Source organism: Tachyglossus aculeatus, chromosome 4 (genome assembly GCF_015852505.1).
Source record: "Tachyglossus aculeatus isolate mTacAcu1 chromosome 4, mTacAcu1.pri, whole genome shotgun sequence".
Classification (NCBI taxonomy): domain Eukaryota; kingdom Metazoa; phylum Chordata; class Mammalia; order Monotremata; family Tachyglossidae; genus Tachyglossus; species Tachyglossus aculeatus.
The window spans coordinates 8,917,616-8,934,845 of NC_052069.1; the positions used below are offsets into that span (position 1 = coordinate 8,917,616).

A 17,230-nucleotide genomic window follows, 5' to 3' on the forward strand; every position below is an offset into this window, starting at 1 on the left:
AAGGTCATCAGGTTGTCTCAGGTGGGGCTCACAGTCTTAATTAGCACTTTGCACATAGTAAGCGCTTAACAGATGCCATCATTATTATTAATCCCCATTTTCCAGATGAGGTAACTGAGGCCCAGAGAAATTAAGTGACTTGACCAAGGTCACACAGCTGAAAAGTGGCGGAGCCAGTATTAGAACCCACAACCTCTGACTCCAAAGCCCTTGCTCTTGCCACTAAGCCATGCTGCTTTTACAGATGAGGAAACTGAGGCCTGGAGCTGTTAAGTGACTTACCCCAGGTCACACGCTAGGCTGATAGCAGACTCAGAATTAGGACTCTGGTCCTCTAATTAAAGGCTTGTGGTTCTGTCGCACTAGGCCACACTTCTTCTGCCCATATCTGATTTGATGATGATGATGCTGGTGAAAATGGTATTTGTTACTATGTGCTCACCGTCTTCATCCCCATTTTACAGCTGAGATCACTGAGACCCAGAGAAGTGAAGTGACTTGCCCAAGGTCACACAGCAGACAGGTGATAGATCCAGGATTAGAACCCACGGCTTTGAGACTCCTAGGCCCGGGCTCTAACCACTGGGCCATGGATGTTATTCCCCCTCGTCCCCGTCTCCACCCCCCCCGTCTTACTTCCTTCCCTTCCCCACAGCACCTGTATATATGTATATATGTTTGTACGTATTTATTGCTCTATTTATTTATTTATTTATTTATTTATTTATTTATTTATTTTGCTTGTACCTATCTATTCTATTTATTTTATTTATTTTGTTAGTATGTTTGGTTTCGTTGTCTGTCTCCCCCTTCTAGACTGTGAGCCCACTGTTGGGTAGGGACTATGTCTATATGTTGCCAACTTGTACTTCCCAAGCGCTTAGTACAGTGCTCTGCACACAGTAAGTGCTCAATAAATATGATTGATTGATTGATTGATTGATTGAAATACGCTCTGCCAGCCAGTTCTGTTTGGCAAGTCTTCTGAGTCTTTAATTTAGCAGATCAATGAAAGTGATTTTTTTTAGAGAAAGAACAGAGGAAACCCTCCCCCATGCCCTTTCCCAGAGGCCATGTGGGTAATTTTCTTAACTGCTCTCCAGTCAGTTCTAACTGAAACAGTCATTTCTTCTTGTGAACAAATTTAATCACATCAGAAGAGAAGCTGGATTCTTTCCTGTTAGGAAGGGTATCTGAATTCAAGGCCATGAGCCAGGATATGGAAAAGGGGTCATGGACTAGAAAAATGAGTTGATTTTTGTGTTCATAAAATATTTTACCACAGATATTTTACCCTGTGCGGTTCATTCATTCATTCATTCAATCGTATTTATTGAGCGCTTACTGTGTGCAGAGCACTGTACTCAGCGCTTGGGAAGTACAAATTGGCAACATATAGAGACGGTCCCTACCCAACAGTGGGCTCGCGGTCTAGAAGGGGGAGACTGTTGTGGCGGTTGGTGCCACAGAGTTGGTGTTCAGGGTTTCCAACTCAGTGAGTGCCACTGCCAAAGAATTTTGTTACAGATAATTCATGTTTCCGGATTTTAGACTGTCTTTTTGATCAATCAGTCCAACGATCAATGGTACTTATTGAATGCCTCCTGTTGGCAGAGCACTGTAATAATAATAATAATAATGATGGTATTTGTTAAGCGCTTACTATGTGCAAAGCACTGTTCTAAGTGCTGGGGAGGTTACAAGGTGATCAGTTTGTCCCACTTGGGGCTCACCGTCTTAATCCCCATTTTACAGATGAGGGAACATAGGCACAGAAAAGTTAAGTGACTTGCCCAAAGTCACACAGCTGACAAGTGGCAGAGCTGGGATTTGAACCCATGACCTCTGACTGCAAAGCCCGGGCTCTTTCCACTGAGCCATGCTGTACTAAGCACTCAGCAGAGAATATGATAAAACAGAGTTCATTCTTTCATCCAATCATATTTACTGAGTGCTTACTGTGTGCAGAGCACTGTACTAAGTGCTTGGGAAGTACAAGTTGGTGACATATAGAGACGGTCCCTACCCAACAACGGGCTCACAGTCTAGAAGAGGGAGACAGACAACAAAACAAAACATGTGGAGAGGTGTCAAGTCATCAGAATAAATAGAATTAAAGCTAAATGCACATCATTAACAAAATAATAGAATAGTAAATACGTACAAGTAAAATAAATAGAGTAATAAATCTGTACATACAAATTTACAGGTGCAGGAGGTAGGGCTGGGGGGGAAGGGGAGGAGGAGAGGAAAAAGGGGGCTTAGGCTGGGAAGGCCTCCTGGAGGAGGTGAGCTCTCAGTAGGGCTTTGAAGGGAGGAAGAGAGCTAGCTTGGCGGATGTGTGGAGGGAGGGCATTCCAGGCCAGGGGGAGGACGTGGGCCGGGGGTCGACGGCGGGACAGGCGAGAAGGAGGCACTGTGAGGAGGTGAGCGGCAGAGGAGCGGAGGGTGCGGGCTGGGCTGGAGAAGGAGAGAAGGGAGGTGAGGTAGGAGGGGGCGAGGGGATGGACAGCCTTGAAGCCAAGAGTGAGAAGTTAAGCACTTTACTGCATGCCCAGCACTGTATTAAGTACTGGGGTAGATACAAGGTGATCATTTTGGACACAGTCTGTGACCCACATGGAGCCCACAGTCTTATTTCCCATTTTTAAAGATGAGGTAAGGCCCATCTCCTCCAAGAGACCTTCCCAGACTAAGCCCCACTTTTCCTCATCTCCCGCTTCCTTCTGCGTCCCCTAGACTTGCTCCCTTTGCTCTTCCCCCATCTCGCCTCCCCACAGCACTTAGGTATATAGCTGTAATTTTTTTATTTATATTAATGTCTATTGGTATTGTTGTCTGTCTCCCCCCCTCTAGACTGTGAGGTCATTGTGGGCAGGGTTTCTTTCTCTTTATTGGTGCATTGTACTTCCCCAAGCTCTTAGTACAGTGCTGTGCACTCAAAAAGTGCTCAATAGATATGATTGAATGAATGAATGGATGAACGAGGCACAGAGAAGTTAAGTGAATTGCACAAGGTCACACACAACAGGCAAGCGGCAGAGCTGAGATTAGAACCCAGGTCCTCCTGACCCGTAAACACGGGCTCTATCCATTTGGCCACACTGCTGCTCTGTGGAGCCCTTACTGATAGAGAACACTGTTCTAAGGGGTTGGGAAGAATTCACTAGCGCTTAGTACAGTGCTCTGCACACACTAAGTGCTCAATAAATACAATTGAATGAATGAAGTAACACCCTCAGTCTCTACCCTTTGATAAGCAGTGTGGCTTAGTGGAAAGACCCCGGACTTGGGAGCCAGAAGGTCATGGGTTCTAATCCCGGCTCCACTACTTGTCTCCTGTGTGACCTTGGGCAAGTCACTTCACTTCTCTATGCCTCAGTTACCTCATCTGCAAAATGGGGATTAAAACTGTGAGCCCCAAATGGGACAACCTGATTATCCTGAATCTACCCCAGCATTTAGAACAGTGCTTGGCAAATAATAATAATAATAATAATAATAATTGTTAAGCCCTTACTATGTGCAAAGCACTGTTCCAAGTGATGGGGGGATACAAGGTGATCAGGTTGTCCCACGTGGGGCTCAGAATCTTAATCCCCATTTTGTAGATGAGGTAACTGAGGCACAGAGAAGTTAAGTGAGTTGCCCAAAGTCACACAGCTGACAAGTGGCAGAGTCCGGATTAGAACCCATGACCTCTGACTCCCAAACCCGTGTTCTTTCCACTGAGCCACACTGCTTCTCTGCTTCACGTAGTAAGTGCTTAACAAATACCATAATAATAATTATATTAATAACAGACTTTAAGCTCTTTGTGGCAGGGAATGTGTCTGTTCATCGTTCTATTGTACTCTCCCAAGCACTTAGTACAGTGCTTTGCCATCAGTAAGCACTCAATAAAGATGACTGAATAAATGAATGAATAATGATAATTGTTGCATTTGTTAAGCTCTTAGTAAATGCCAACTATTGTTTTAAGTGCTGGGGTAATAATAATGATATTAATAATGATGGTATTTGTTAAATGCTTACTATGTGCAAAGTACTGGGCTTTGGAGTCAGAGGTTGTGGGTTCAATCAATCAATCAATCAATCAATAGTATTTATTGAGCGCTTACTGTGTGCACAGCACTGTACTAAGTGCTTGGGAAGTACAAGCTGGCAACATATAGACACAGTCCCTACCCAACAGTGGCCTCACAGTCTAGAAGGAGGAGACAGAGAACAAAACCAAACATACTAACAAAATAAAATAAATAGAATAGATAGGTACAAGTAAAATAAATAAATAAATAGAGTAATAAATATGTACAAACATATATACATATATACAGGTGCTGTGGGGAAGGGAAGGAGGTAAATTGGGGGAATGGAGAGGGGGACGAGGGGGAGAGGAAGGAAGGGGCTCAGTCTGGGAAGGCCTCCTGGAGGAGATGAGCTCTCAGTAGGGCCTTGAAGGGAGGAAGAGAGCTAGCTTGGCGGATGGGCAGAGGGAAGGCATTCCAGTCCCGGGGGAGGATGTGGGCTGGGGGTCGATGGTGGGACAGGCGAGAACGAGGCCTAACGGTGAGGAGATTAGCGGCAGAGGAGTGGAGGGTGCGGGCTGAGCTGGAGAAGGAGAGAAGGGAGGTGAGGTAGGAGGGGGTGAGGTGATGGACAGGGTGAGGAGTTTCTGCCTGATGCGCAGGTAGGGCAGGGGGGATGGGGAGGAGGAGGAGGAGGAGAGGAAGTGGGGGCTCAGTCTGGGAAGGCCTCCTGGAGGAGGTGAGCTCTCAGTAGGGCCTTGAAGGGAGGAAGAGAGCTAGCTTGGTGGATGGGCAGAGGGAGGGCATTCCAGGGCCAGGGGATGACGTGGGCCGGGGGTCGATGGCGGGACAGGCGAGAACGAGGTACGGTGAGGAGATTAGCGGCAGAGGAGCGGAGGGTGCGGGCTGGGCCGTAGAAGGAGAGAAGGGAGGTGAGGTAGGAGGGGGCGAGGGGATGAAGAACTTTGAAGCCGAGAGTGAGGAGTTTTTGCCTGATGCTTAGGTTGACTGGTAGCCTCTGGAGATTTTTGAGGAGGTGAGTAACATGCCCAGAGTGTTTCTGCACAAAGATGATCCGAGCAGCAGCGTGAAGTATGGATTGAAGTGGGGAGAGACAGGATGATGGGAGATCAGAGAGGAGGCTGATACAGTAATCCAGTCGGGATAGGATGAGAGATTGAACCAGCAGGGTAGCGGTTTGGATAGAGAGGAAAGGGCGGATCTGGGCAATGTTGCGGAGGTGAGACTGGCAGTTTTGGTGACAGATTGGATGTAAGGGGTAAATGAGAGAGCGAAGTCGAGGATGACACCAAGGTTGTGGGCTTGTGAGACGGGAAGGATGATAATGCCGTCAACAATAATGGGAAAGTCAGGGAGAGGGCAGGGTTTGGGAGGGAAGATAGGGAGTTCAGTCTTGGAAGTATTGAGTTATAGATGGCGGGCAGACATCTAGATGGAGATGTCTTGAAGGCATGAGGAGACACGAACCTGAAGGGAGAGAGAGAGAGCAGGGGCAGAGATGTAGATTTGGGTGTCATCAGCGTAGAGATGGTAGGTGAAGCCATGGGAGCAAATGAGTTCACCAAGGGAGTGCGTGTTGATAGAGAACAGAAGGGGACAAAGAACTGACTCTTGAGGAACCCCTACAGTAAGGGGATGGGGGGGCGGGAGGAGGAGCCCACAAAAGAGACTGAGAATGAATGGCCGGAGAGATAAGAGGAGAACCAGGAGAGGACAGAGTCTGTGAAGCCAAGGTTGGATAGCGTGTTGAGGAGAAGGGGGTGGTCCACAGTGTCGAAGGCAGCTGAGAGGTCGAGGAGGATTAGGATAGAGTAGGAGCCGTTGGATTTGGCATGCAGGAGGTCACTGGTGACCTTTGACAGGGGAGTTTTGGTGGAATGTAGGGGACAGAAGCCAGATTGGAGCGGGTCGAGGAGAGAGTTGGCGCTGAGAAATTCGAGGCAGCGTGTGTAGATGACTCGTTCAAGGAGTTTGGAAAGGAATAGTAGGAGGGAGATTGGGCGATAACTAGAAGGGGAGGTGGGGTCAAGAGAGGATTTTTTTTAGGAGACGTGGACATGTTTGAATGCAGAGGGAAAGGAACAAGTGGAGAGTGAGCAGTTGACGATGGAAGTTAAGGAGGGGAGAAGGGATGGAGCGGGAGAATTGAAATACCTCTTGTTACTGTCATTAGCAACATAGGCCAGTCGTGGCTTGGGCAACTCCTAAAAACGCCTGTGTTTATTGAGCACTTACTGCATGCAGAGCACTCTATTCCCCAGTGTCAGGTTCCTGACTCTTTTCCTTCTGGATATTTCAGGCATATGTGCAAATCTTTAAATCCCCACATGGTTGGAGCCATCAGATTGCATCTCTTCTCCTCGCGCTTGGGAAGTTACAGAAGCTGACTGCTCCCTCTTTTTTAAATATCAGGGGTTGATCAGAAAGGATCTTTAAAGGCTTTTATTTTTGAATATTGCTTTACTTGGGAATGGACATGACTTGAGTTTGCTTTTTTGAATTCCCAAGGCTCCGTGCACAGTTGACGTTTGGCTTCTCATAATTGGTATGTGGGAAGGGAGGGAGGAAGAAGGGTTTTGTGTCTTTAACTGAGGCTTCGTTGTCCTCTGTCCTTAAAACACTTCCTTTGCCGAATTGCATAGGCTAAATGCTTTAGTTCAAAATTAGTATTTCATGTCATTGGAAAATGTAACTTCCACTGAAAGAATTTTATTTTATAATAAATAAACATAAGTTGTATTAATTCTAAGCATGCAGGTGAATAATGTAGAGAAGCCACGTGGCTTAGTGGAAAGAGCCTGGGCTTGGGAGTCAGAGGTCATGGGTTCTAATCCTGGCTCTGCCATTTACCAGCTGTGTGACTTTGGGCAAGTCGCTTAACTTCTCTGTGCCTCAGTTACCTCATCTGTAAAATGGGGATTGACTATGAGCCCCACGTGGGACACCCTGATTACCTTCTATTTACCCCAGCGGTTAGAACAGTGCTTGGCTTGTAGTAAGTGCTTAACAAATACCATCATTATTATTATTAGAAATATCCCATGCGCACGCACACATAAACACACACACACATGCGCACACAGAGGGATCCAAGTATATATACACACATTGACACCCCTGGGGGTCTCAGTAGGTGGAGGGGAAAGGACATGTCTGCTGTGTGACCTTAGGCAAGTCACTTCTCTTCTCTATGCCTCAGTTCCCTCCTCTGTAAAATGGCAAATAAGACCATGAGCCCTATGCGGGACAAGGACTAGGTCCACTGTAATTTGCTTGTGTCCACCCCAGCGCTTAGTACAGTGCCTGGCACATAGTAAGTGTTTAACAAATACCGTAATTATTATTGTTATTATTAGAGAAGCAGCATGGCCTAGTGGATAGCACACAGACCTGGGACTTAGAAGGAACTGGGTTCTAATCCCAGCTCTGCCACTGCTGTGGTGAATTTAGGCAAGTCACTCTCTTCTCTGTGCCTCAGTTTCCTCATTTATAAAATGGGGATTAAGACTGAGCTGTATGTGGGACTGGGACTAGATTTAGCCTCATTATAGTGATGGTATTTATTAAGCGCTTACTATGTGCAAAGCACTGTTCTAACCTCATTAACATGTATCTACCCCAGGGTTTAATCCAGTTCCTGACACATATCAATGAATTCATTGTCTTCATTCATTCATTCAATTGTATTTATTGAGCGCTTACTGTGTGCAGAGCACTGTACTAAGTGCTTGGGAAGTACAAATCGGCAGAGCACTGATTAAGTTCATGGGAGAGTCCATTACAACAGAATTAGCAGACACATTCCCTGCCCATAATGATCTTACAGTCTAGAGGTCAGATGAGAAGCAACATGGCCTAGTGGAAAGTACACAAGCCTGGGAGTCAGAGGACCTGGGTTCTAATCCCATCTCTGCTAAATACTTGCTGTGTGACCTCGGGCAGGCCACTTAACTTCTCTGTGCTTCAGTTCTCCTATTCTCCTTAGACTGCGAGCCCCATGCGGGCCAGGAACTGTGTCCAACCTAACTGACTTGTATATACATATACCCCAGTGCTTAGAAAAGTGTTTGACACATAATAAACACCTAACACCATTAAAAAAAAAAAGGCATGGACTCCCAGTTTTCAGCTGGGCAGCAAGGTTAAGTGGAAAGAGCCCGGGCTTTGGAGTCCGAGGTCGTGGGTTCAAATCCTGACTCCGCCAACTGTCAGCTGTGTGACTTTGGGCAAGTCACTTAACTTCTCTGTGCCTCAGTTACCTCATCTGTAAAATGAGGATAAAGACTGTAAGCCCTCTGTGGGGCAATCTGATCACCTTGTAACCTCCCTAGCACTTAGAACAATGCTTTGCACATAGTAAGCGCTTAACAAATGCCATTATTATTATTACTATTATTATTATCATTATTATCATCTTGTGGTCTGAGATTTTGTTGTAGCCTGTCCTTAAACTGCTTCCTCTGCTTTACTATTGGTATTAGGGACAATTGTGCCTATGTGTGCAAACACACACACACACACACACACACACACACACACACTCACACACATTCTATTTCTTATAATAATAATAACGACATTTGTTAAGCGTTTACTATGTGCAAAGCACTGTTCTAAGCACTAGGGGAGGAATACAAGGTGATCAGGTTGTCCCTCATGGGGCTCACAGTCTTAATCCCCATTTTACAGATGAGGTAACTGAGGCCCAGAGAAGTTAAGTGACTTGCCCGTCACACAGCTGACAAGTGGCAGAGCCAGGATAAGAACCCACGTCCTCTGGCTCCCAAGCCCAGGCTCTTTCCACCGAGTTACACTGCTTCTCTATGCACACACACTCTCTCACACATTATCATACACACACACTCAAACTCTCTCTCCTACACATTCTCTCACCTTCCCATATACACAGTCTCTCTCTCTCACACACACACCCTCTAACACAAACACTCTTTCACACACACACACACACACACACACCCCTCACAAGCACACTCTTTCTCACATGCACGTTCTTTCTCACACACTCTCTCACACACAGCCGTCTCTCTCTCACACAGTCTCTTTCTCTCTCACACCCCCCACTGTTTCTCACACACCCCTCACATATACACACACTCCCCCTCACACCCACACACCCTTTCTCTCACAAACACTCTCTCTCACATACTCCCTTACACACACACACACACACACACACACTCACACACACACACTCTCCCTCTCACTCACCCCCCCCCCCCCGCCCTCACATCCACAGCTGCTTCTCCACAAAAAAGCAGCATGGCTCAGTGAAAAGAGCCCAGGCTTTGGAGTCAGAAGTCATGTGTTCAAATCCCAGCTCTGCCAGATGTCAGCTGTGTGACTTTGGGCAAGTCACTTCACTTCTCTGGGCCTCAGTGGCCTCATCTGTAAAATGGGGGTAAAGACTGTGAGCCACCCCCTGATCACCCTGTAACCTCCCCAGGGCTTAGAACAGTGCTTTGCACACAGTAAGTGCTTAATAAATGCCATTATTATTATTATCCACACACTCTCTCTCTCACAGACACTCTGTCACACACTCTCTCTTTCACACACACCTCCTCACACACACATACTCTCTCTCTCAGACACACACGGGACAACTTGATCACATTGTATCCCCCCCAGCGCTTAGAACAGTGCTTTGCACATAGCGCTTAACAAATGCCATCATTACTATTACTATTACACTCTCACACAAATACACAAACACACCCGGTGTCACCTGCGGGTGTGCGGATGGGTGGAGGGGAAAGGATTACCCTGGCCTGCCCCTTTCCCGCCTCCTCCCCATTCTAACATCCACCCTCATCTTTGTGTCCCCTCTCTGTGCATCCAGCGGACATCATTTCCACCGTCGAGTTCAACCACACGGGAGAACTGCTGGCGACCGGAGACAAGGGAGGCCGGGTCGTCATCTTCCAAAGGGAGCCCGAGGTGCGTAATGGTCTGGACGCCTCTCGCCCACTTCTCTTGCCCATTGGCATCACGGCAGGGGGGGAGAAGGGGAGGAAGGCCGGGCAGACTCTTCACCGGGCACGTGATGGGCATGTGGGATTTGGGAGTGGGCGGTCGTATGTGTGTGTAAGCATGCGTGTCGGAGTGCGGATGGGTGAGCTGCTCGTTGTGGGCAGGGAATATGTCTGTTCTATTGTTCCATTGTCCTCTCCCGAGCGCTTAGTACAGTGCACAAAGTATGCACTCATCAATCATCAATCGTATTTATTTATAAACTTATTTATTTATTATCGTATTTATTGAGCGCTTACTGTGTGCAGAGCACTGTACTAAGTGCTTGGGAAGTACAAGAGCGCTTGGGGAGTTATTGACTGACTGACCTGAGTTTTCAAGAACGACGTATTTTTGGTGGGTTTTGAATCCCGTTAGCCAGCAGGAAAGGGGCTAACTCTTTTTTTAATCATATTTGTTAAGCGCTTACTCTGGGCCGAGCATTGTATTAAGCGCTGGGGGACTATACAAGCCAATTAGGTTAGACCCACTCTCTGTCCCACATGGGGCTCTCAATCTTAATCCCCATTTTACTCATTGTGAGCAGGGAAAGTGTCTACCAACTCTGTTGAATTGGACTCTCCCAAGAGCCTAGTACAGTGCTCTGCACCTAGTAAGTGCTCAATAAATACCATTGATTGATTGAAGGATTGCCTAGTTAAGGTCCCAGAAGCTTGTCCTAATGAAACCCTGGAAACTCAAACCTTATTTTTGTATGTTTAATGTTGTATTGCACTTTCCCAAGAGCTTAGTACAGCGCTCTGCACACAGTAAGCTCTTAACAAATACAACAGAATATATGAATGAATCACTGAACCTAGACAAGTCACTTAGGTTCCTGGGCCTCAGTTTTCTAAGCTGTAAAATGGGGAATATAGACCCGGCACTCAGGGATTTGGAAAGGGTGAATGCCACCCATGGCAAGGGCAGCATGTGGAAGACATAAGGAATGAAATTCTCTATCGGTTTTCGAACGAGGGTTTTTAGCAATAATAATGATGATAATTATGGCACTTATTAAGCATTTACTATGTGCCAATCACTGTTCTAAGTGCTGGGGTAGATAATAAGTTAATCAGGTTGGGCACAGTCCCTGTTCCACATGGGGTTCGCAGTCTTCATCCCCATTTTGCAGATGAGGTCACTGAGGCCCAGAGAAGTGAATTGACTTGCCCAAGGCCACACTGGACATGTGGTGGATCCAGAATTAGAACCCAGGTCTTCCGACTCCCGGGCCCGAGCTCTATCTCCTAAGCCACACTGCTTGTATTCGATGAACTGAACTCTGACCTCTCTCTGTCTCCCCCTTTTAGACTGTGAGCCCACTGTTGGGTAGGGACTGTCTCTATATGTTGCCAATTTGTACTTCCCAAGCACTTAGTACAGTGCTCTGCACATAGTAAGCGCTCAATAAATACGATTGATGATGATGATGATGTAAACTCCCATGAAATCTGAACTCCAAATGAGGATTAAGACTGTGAGCCCCTTGTGCGACAAACTGATGACGTTGTATCTATCCCAATGCTTCGAGCAGTGTTTGGCACATAGTAAGTGCTTAACAAATACCATCATTATTATTATTAATTATTATTATTATTAACTCAGGTCTTGTCACGGCACGTTGGAGCTTACCATGTTTCTACCTCTGTGCTCTTATTCTACTTGGGTCAACCAATCGATCAACCATTGGTTTTTATTGAGCACTTACTCTTTGTATGCAGAGCATGCCAAGCGGTCAGTCAGTCAATCATATTTACTGAGCACTTACCGTGTGCAGAGCACTGTAGTAAACGCTTGGGAGAGGACAATAACAGATACATTCCCTGCCCACAACAAGCTAAGCGCTTAAGTAAGTCAAGTAGAATAGAGTTGGTAGATGTGATTTCTTCCCTAGAGAGCTTGCAGTCTAGTTGGAAATGGGAATGTATCTACCAATTCTGTTATATTGTACCCTCCCAAATGATTAGTACAGTGTTCTGCGTCTAGTAAGTGTTCAATACTTATAATAATTGCGGTATTTGTTAAGCTTTTACCATGTTCCAGGCTCTGTTCTAAGTGCTGGGGTAGATACAAGCAAATTGGGTTGGACACAGTCCTCATCCCACATGGGGCTCACAGTCTTAAACCCGATCAGACAGATGAGTTCACTGAGGCCCAGAAAAGTGAAATGACTTGCCTAAGGTCACGCAACAGATGCTTGGAGGAGTGGAATTAGAACCCAGATCCTTCTGACTTCCAAGCCCATGCTCTATCATTAGGCCACACTGTTTCTCAATAAATAATGATAATAATTATGTTATTTGTTAGCTTGGGCCTTGGCGTCAGAAGGACCTGGGGTCTAATCCCAGCTCCACCACAGTCCCTGCCCCCAAGTGATGTGTATATATCTATAATTCTATTTATCGAGAATAATAATAATAATAATAATAATAATAATAATGGCATTTGTTAAGCGCTTACTATGTGTGAAGCACTGTTCTAAGTGCTGGGGGGGATACAGGGTGATCAGGTTGTCCCACATGGGGCTCACAGTCTTAATCCCCATTTTACAGATGAGGTAACTGAGGCACAGAGAAGTTCAGTGACTTGACCAAAGTCACACAGCTGACAAGGGGCGGAGCCGGGATTTGAACCCGTGACCTCTGGCTCCCAAGCCCATGCTGTTTCCACTGAGCCAAGCTGGGAGTCATAATAATGACATTTATGAAGCACTTACTATGTGCAAAGCACTGTTCTAAGCGCTGGGGGGGTTTACAAAATGATCAGGTAGTCCCACAGGGGGCTCACAGTTTTCTTCCCCATTTTACAGATGAGGTAACTGAGGCCCAGAGAAGTGAAGTGACTTGCCTAAAGTCACACAGCTGACAATTGGCGGAGCAGGGATTTGAACCCATGACCTCTGACTCCCAAGCCCGGGCTCTTTATACTGAGCCACACTGTTAGTAGAACCCAGCCCTCCTGATTCTCAGAACAGTGCTCTTTCACCTATTTATTACTCTATTTATTTATTTATTTATTTTACTTGTACATGTCTATCCTATTTATTTTATTTTGTTTGTATGTTTGGTTTTGTTCTCTGTCTCCCCCTTTTAGACTGTGAGCCCACTGTTGGGTAGGGACTGTCTCTATGTGTTGCCAATTTGTACTTCCCAAGCGCTTAGTACAGTGCTCTGCACATAGTAAGCACTCAATAAATACGACTGATGATGATGATGATGATCCAAAGCATGGCTCTGAAGTTCTAGATCTCCAACATAGTCCATCTATCGATCCATGGTATTTACTGAGTGCTCACTGTATGCCGAGCACTGTAATCAAGTCATTCATTCACTCGTACTTATTGAGCGCTTACTAGGTGCAGAGCACTGAACAAAGAGCTTGGGAGAGTACAATATGGCAATGAAGAGACACACACCCTGCCCACAACGAGCTTACTGTCTAGAGCGGGAATCAATGGTATTTGTTGAGCACTTACCTCATGCAGAGCACTGTATTAAGCGCTTGGGAGAGAACAACCAGATTGGCCGACACAGTCCCTGCCCATAACCAGATTTTGGTCTAGAGGGATGTTTGGGAGAGTCCAATAAAATACACAAAACAGATTGGCCTAGTGGGTAAAGCCCAGATCTCCTCTGAGAGTCAGAGGAATTGGGTTCTAGTCACATCTCTTCCATTTGCTGTCTGAGCTTGGTTAAGTCACTTCGCTTCTCTGTGCCTCAGTTTCCTCCACCGCAAAATAGGGATTTGATACCTCCTCCTCTTTGACTTAGACTGTGAGTCCCTTGTGGAACAGGGATTATGTGTGACCCGATTAATTTGTATCTACCCAAGGACTTAGAACAGTGTTTGATACACAGTAAGCCATTAATAAATACCACAGAAGGATATACAACAGAGTTGTTAGACATGTTCCCTGCCCACAAGGTGTTTAGAGTATAGGAGGAGACGGATATTTACATAAATAAATAAATTCTGGATCTGTACATAAGAGCTGTACATAATGAATATTTTCTTGATAATAATTCTTAAGAATGAACTTTCAGTGGGCAAAATTCCGAAATTGACAATGCTCTGTCATCCTCTGGCATGTTTCTTTTTCCCTTCTTTCACAGAATAAAAATGAGCCTTACAGCCAGGGTGAGTATAATGTCTACAGCACTTTCCAGAGCCATGAACCTGAATTTGATTATTTGAAGAGCTTGGAGATAGAAGAAAAAATAAACAAGATCAAATGGCTTCCCCAGCAAAATGCCGCTCATTCCCTTCTGTCCACAAATGGTGAGTTCACGACCGTCTTCTTTTGGCTCAAGCCAGGCATTTTTGACCCTACACTCCACTCGCCCTCTGAATTGGGAACATGTCACGTATTTTCAGGCCACAGTTCTTCATCCCCAAATCTGGCCTTCCTTCCTCCTCTTGTTTCCTCCTGGTTCATTTTCTCCTCTCTTTTTTCATGCTTTGTCACTTTCTTTACCGTGGAAAGGCGGGTAGTTGGTAGATTTGGATCTTTTCTTTCTTTCTTTCTTTCTTTCTTTCTTTCTTTCTTTCTTTCTTTCTTTCTTTCTTTCTTTCTTTCTTTCTTTCTTTCTTTCTTTCTTTCTTTCTTTCTTTCCTTCCTTCCTTCCTTTCTTCCTTCTTTCTTTCCTTCTTTCTTTCCTTCCTTCCTTCCTTCTTTCTTTCCTTTCTTCCTTCTTTCTTCCTTCCTTCTTTCCTTCTTTCTTTCTTTCTTTCTTTCTTTCTTTCTTTCTTCTTTCTTCTTTCTTTCTTTCTTTTTTCCTTCCTTCCTTCCTTCCTTCCTTCCTTCCTTTCTTTCTTTCTTTCTTCTTTCTTCTTTCTTTCTTTCTTTCCTTTCTTTCTTTCTTTCTTTCTTTCTTCCTCCCTTCCTCCTTCCTCCCTTCCTCCCTCCCTCCCTGCCTCCCTCCCTCCCTCCCTCCCTTCCTTCCTTCCTTCCCTCCCTCCCTCCCTCCCTCCCTTCCTTCCTTCCTTCCTTCCTTCCTTCCTTCCTTCCTTCCTTCCTTCCTTCCTTCCTTCCTTCCTCCCTCCCTTCCTCCCTCCCTTCCTCCCTTCCTTCCCTCCCTCCTTTCTTATTTATTTATTATTTTGGTATTTGTATTAATGTCTGTCTCCCCCTCTAGACTGTAAGCCTGTTGTGGGCAGGGATTGTGGAGCATTGTGGCTCGGTGGAAGGAACCCGGGATTGGGAGTCAGAGGTCATGGGTTCAAATCACAGCTCAGCCACTTGTCAGTTGAGTGACCTTGGGCAAGCCACTTAACTTCTCCGTGCCTCAGTTACTTCATCTGGAAAATGGGGATTAAGACTGTGACCCTCAGGTGGGACAACCTGATCACTTTGTATCCCCCCCGGTGCTTAGAATAGTGCTTCACACATAGTAAGCACTTAACAAATACCATTATTATTATTATTATTATTGTGTCCATTTATTGCTATATTGTACTCTCCCAAGCACTTAGTACAGTGCTTTGCACACAGTAAAGCTCAATAAATAATCAAATGAATGAACGAATGAAAATTTACTGAATTTGGTAGGATAATAATAATAATAATGTTGGTATTTGTTAAGTGCTTACTATGTGCCAAGCACTGTTCTAAGCACTGGGGTGGATACAAAGTGATCAGGCTGTCCCACTTGGGGACAACCTTCATCCCATTTTCCAGATGAGGGAACTGAGGCCCAGAGTAGTTAAGTGACTTGCCCAAAGTCACACAGCTGACAGTGGTGGAGCAGGGGTTTGAACCCACGACCTCTGACTCCAAAGACTGGGCTTTTTTCACTGTCACACTGTTGTATCTGATTTTGGGACTCCAGAGCCCCCAAATAGCTTTTCAGGTAGTAAGGTGGAATCAGTGATTCTCAAATCGATCAATCAATGGTACTCATTGAGCATTTACTCTGCAGAGCACTCAAGCACTCGGGAAGGTGCAATAATACGACATAGTTGGTAGACACATTCCCTGCCCGCAACGAGCTCACTCATTCGCTCGTATTTCATTCAGTCGTATTTACTGAGAGTTAAGTGACTGAACTTCCTATCTGCATTGGAGAAAATTTTCTAGGGAAGTAGCTTCCCTCCCTCTTGACCCTCTCTCATCCTTCCCAGACCCCGACATTCCTGAGGGCTGGCCCACGGAGGGAGAGATGGGTGGACCCACCCCACTACCCCAGTGGTAGCTTAGTACAGTGCTCTGCACACAGTAAGTGCTCAATAAATATGATGGATTGAATGAAGATGGAGAGTTTGGTCGTGATTCAAAGAAACAATGTCGTTTCGATATTTCAGTACAACAGAGAATGGTGCAATAACCCCATTTAAAAGATAATGTTGAGTTTTTACTGATACTGAGAGACCATTGAGGTGAATTTGGGGGTCAGAAGCCAAGTGGACATAATAGACGTTTTGATACCCTCCCAGAAACGAACCCTTCAACTGTGACATGTAGAGACCATTACAAATGGAGCCAACTCAGCTCTTGAACCCAGTAAGCGCTCAATAAATGCGATAGAATAAATGGATGGATATTCATGTCCCTGGGCGAATTTTAACTCTTACTCTCTTTTTTTCCAGATAAAACGATCAAATTATGGAAGGTTACCGAACGAGATAAGCGGCCCGAGGGCTATAACTTGAAAGATGAAGAAGGAAAGCTGAAAGATCTTTCTACAGTAACATCCCTACAGGTAAGCAATTGGGACTGAAAGACTTCAGAAGCTATAAGCCATTTAGTCCCCTCCCACCACTTCCTAATCAGTCAGTGGGTTATAATTTTTTGCACACTGTTTTGAGCACTGTACTGAACACTTGGGAGAGTAGAAAAAAATCAGATGAAATCCTTGCCCTCGGGAGCTTATAGTCTAGGCTGCTTCTAGAGAAGCAGCATGGCTCAGTGGACAGAGCCTGGACTTTGGAGTCAGAGGCCATGGGTTCAAATCCCGGCTCTGACAATTGTCAGCTGTGTGACTTTGGGCAAGTTACTTAACTTCTCTGTGCCTCAGTTCCCTCATCTGTACAAGGGGGATTAAGACTGTGAGCCCCACGTGGGACAAACTGATCACCTTGTATCCCCCCAACACTTAGAACAGTGCTTTGCACATAGTAAGCACTTAACAAATACCATCATTATTATTATT

At 45.5% G+C, this 17,230-nt stretch overlaps 1 protein-coding gene across 2 annotated transcripts in view; it reads left to right on the top strand.

Moving 5' to 3' along the window:
- Positions 1–17,230, top strand: part of PPP2R2C (protein phosphatase 2 regulatory subunit Bgamma) — a 381,993-nt gene that overhangs the window by 223,897 nt on the left and 140,866 nt on the right. For both annotated transcript variants that reach the window (XM_038745076.1, XM_038745077.1), the window contains 3 exons: positions 9,910–10,007; positions 14,195–14,360; positions 16,668–16,780. In XM_038745076.1, the coding sequence (XP_038601004.1) occupies positions 9,910–10,007; positions 14,195–14,360; positions 16,668–16,780 (377 nt within the window). The remainder of the gene's footprint in view (positions 1–9,909; positions 10,008–14,194; positions 14,361–16,667; positions 16,781–17,230) is intronic.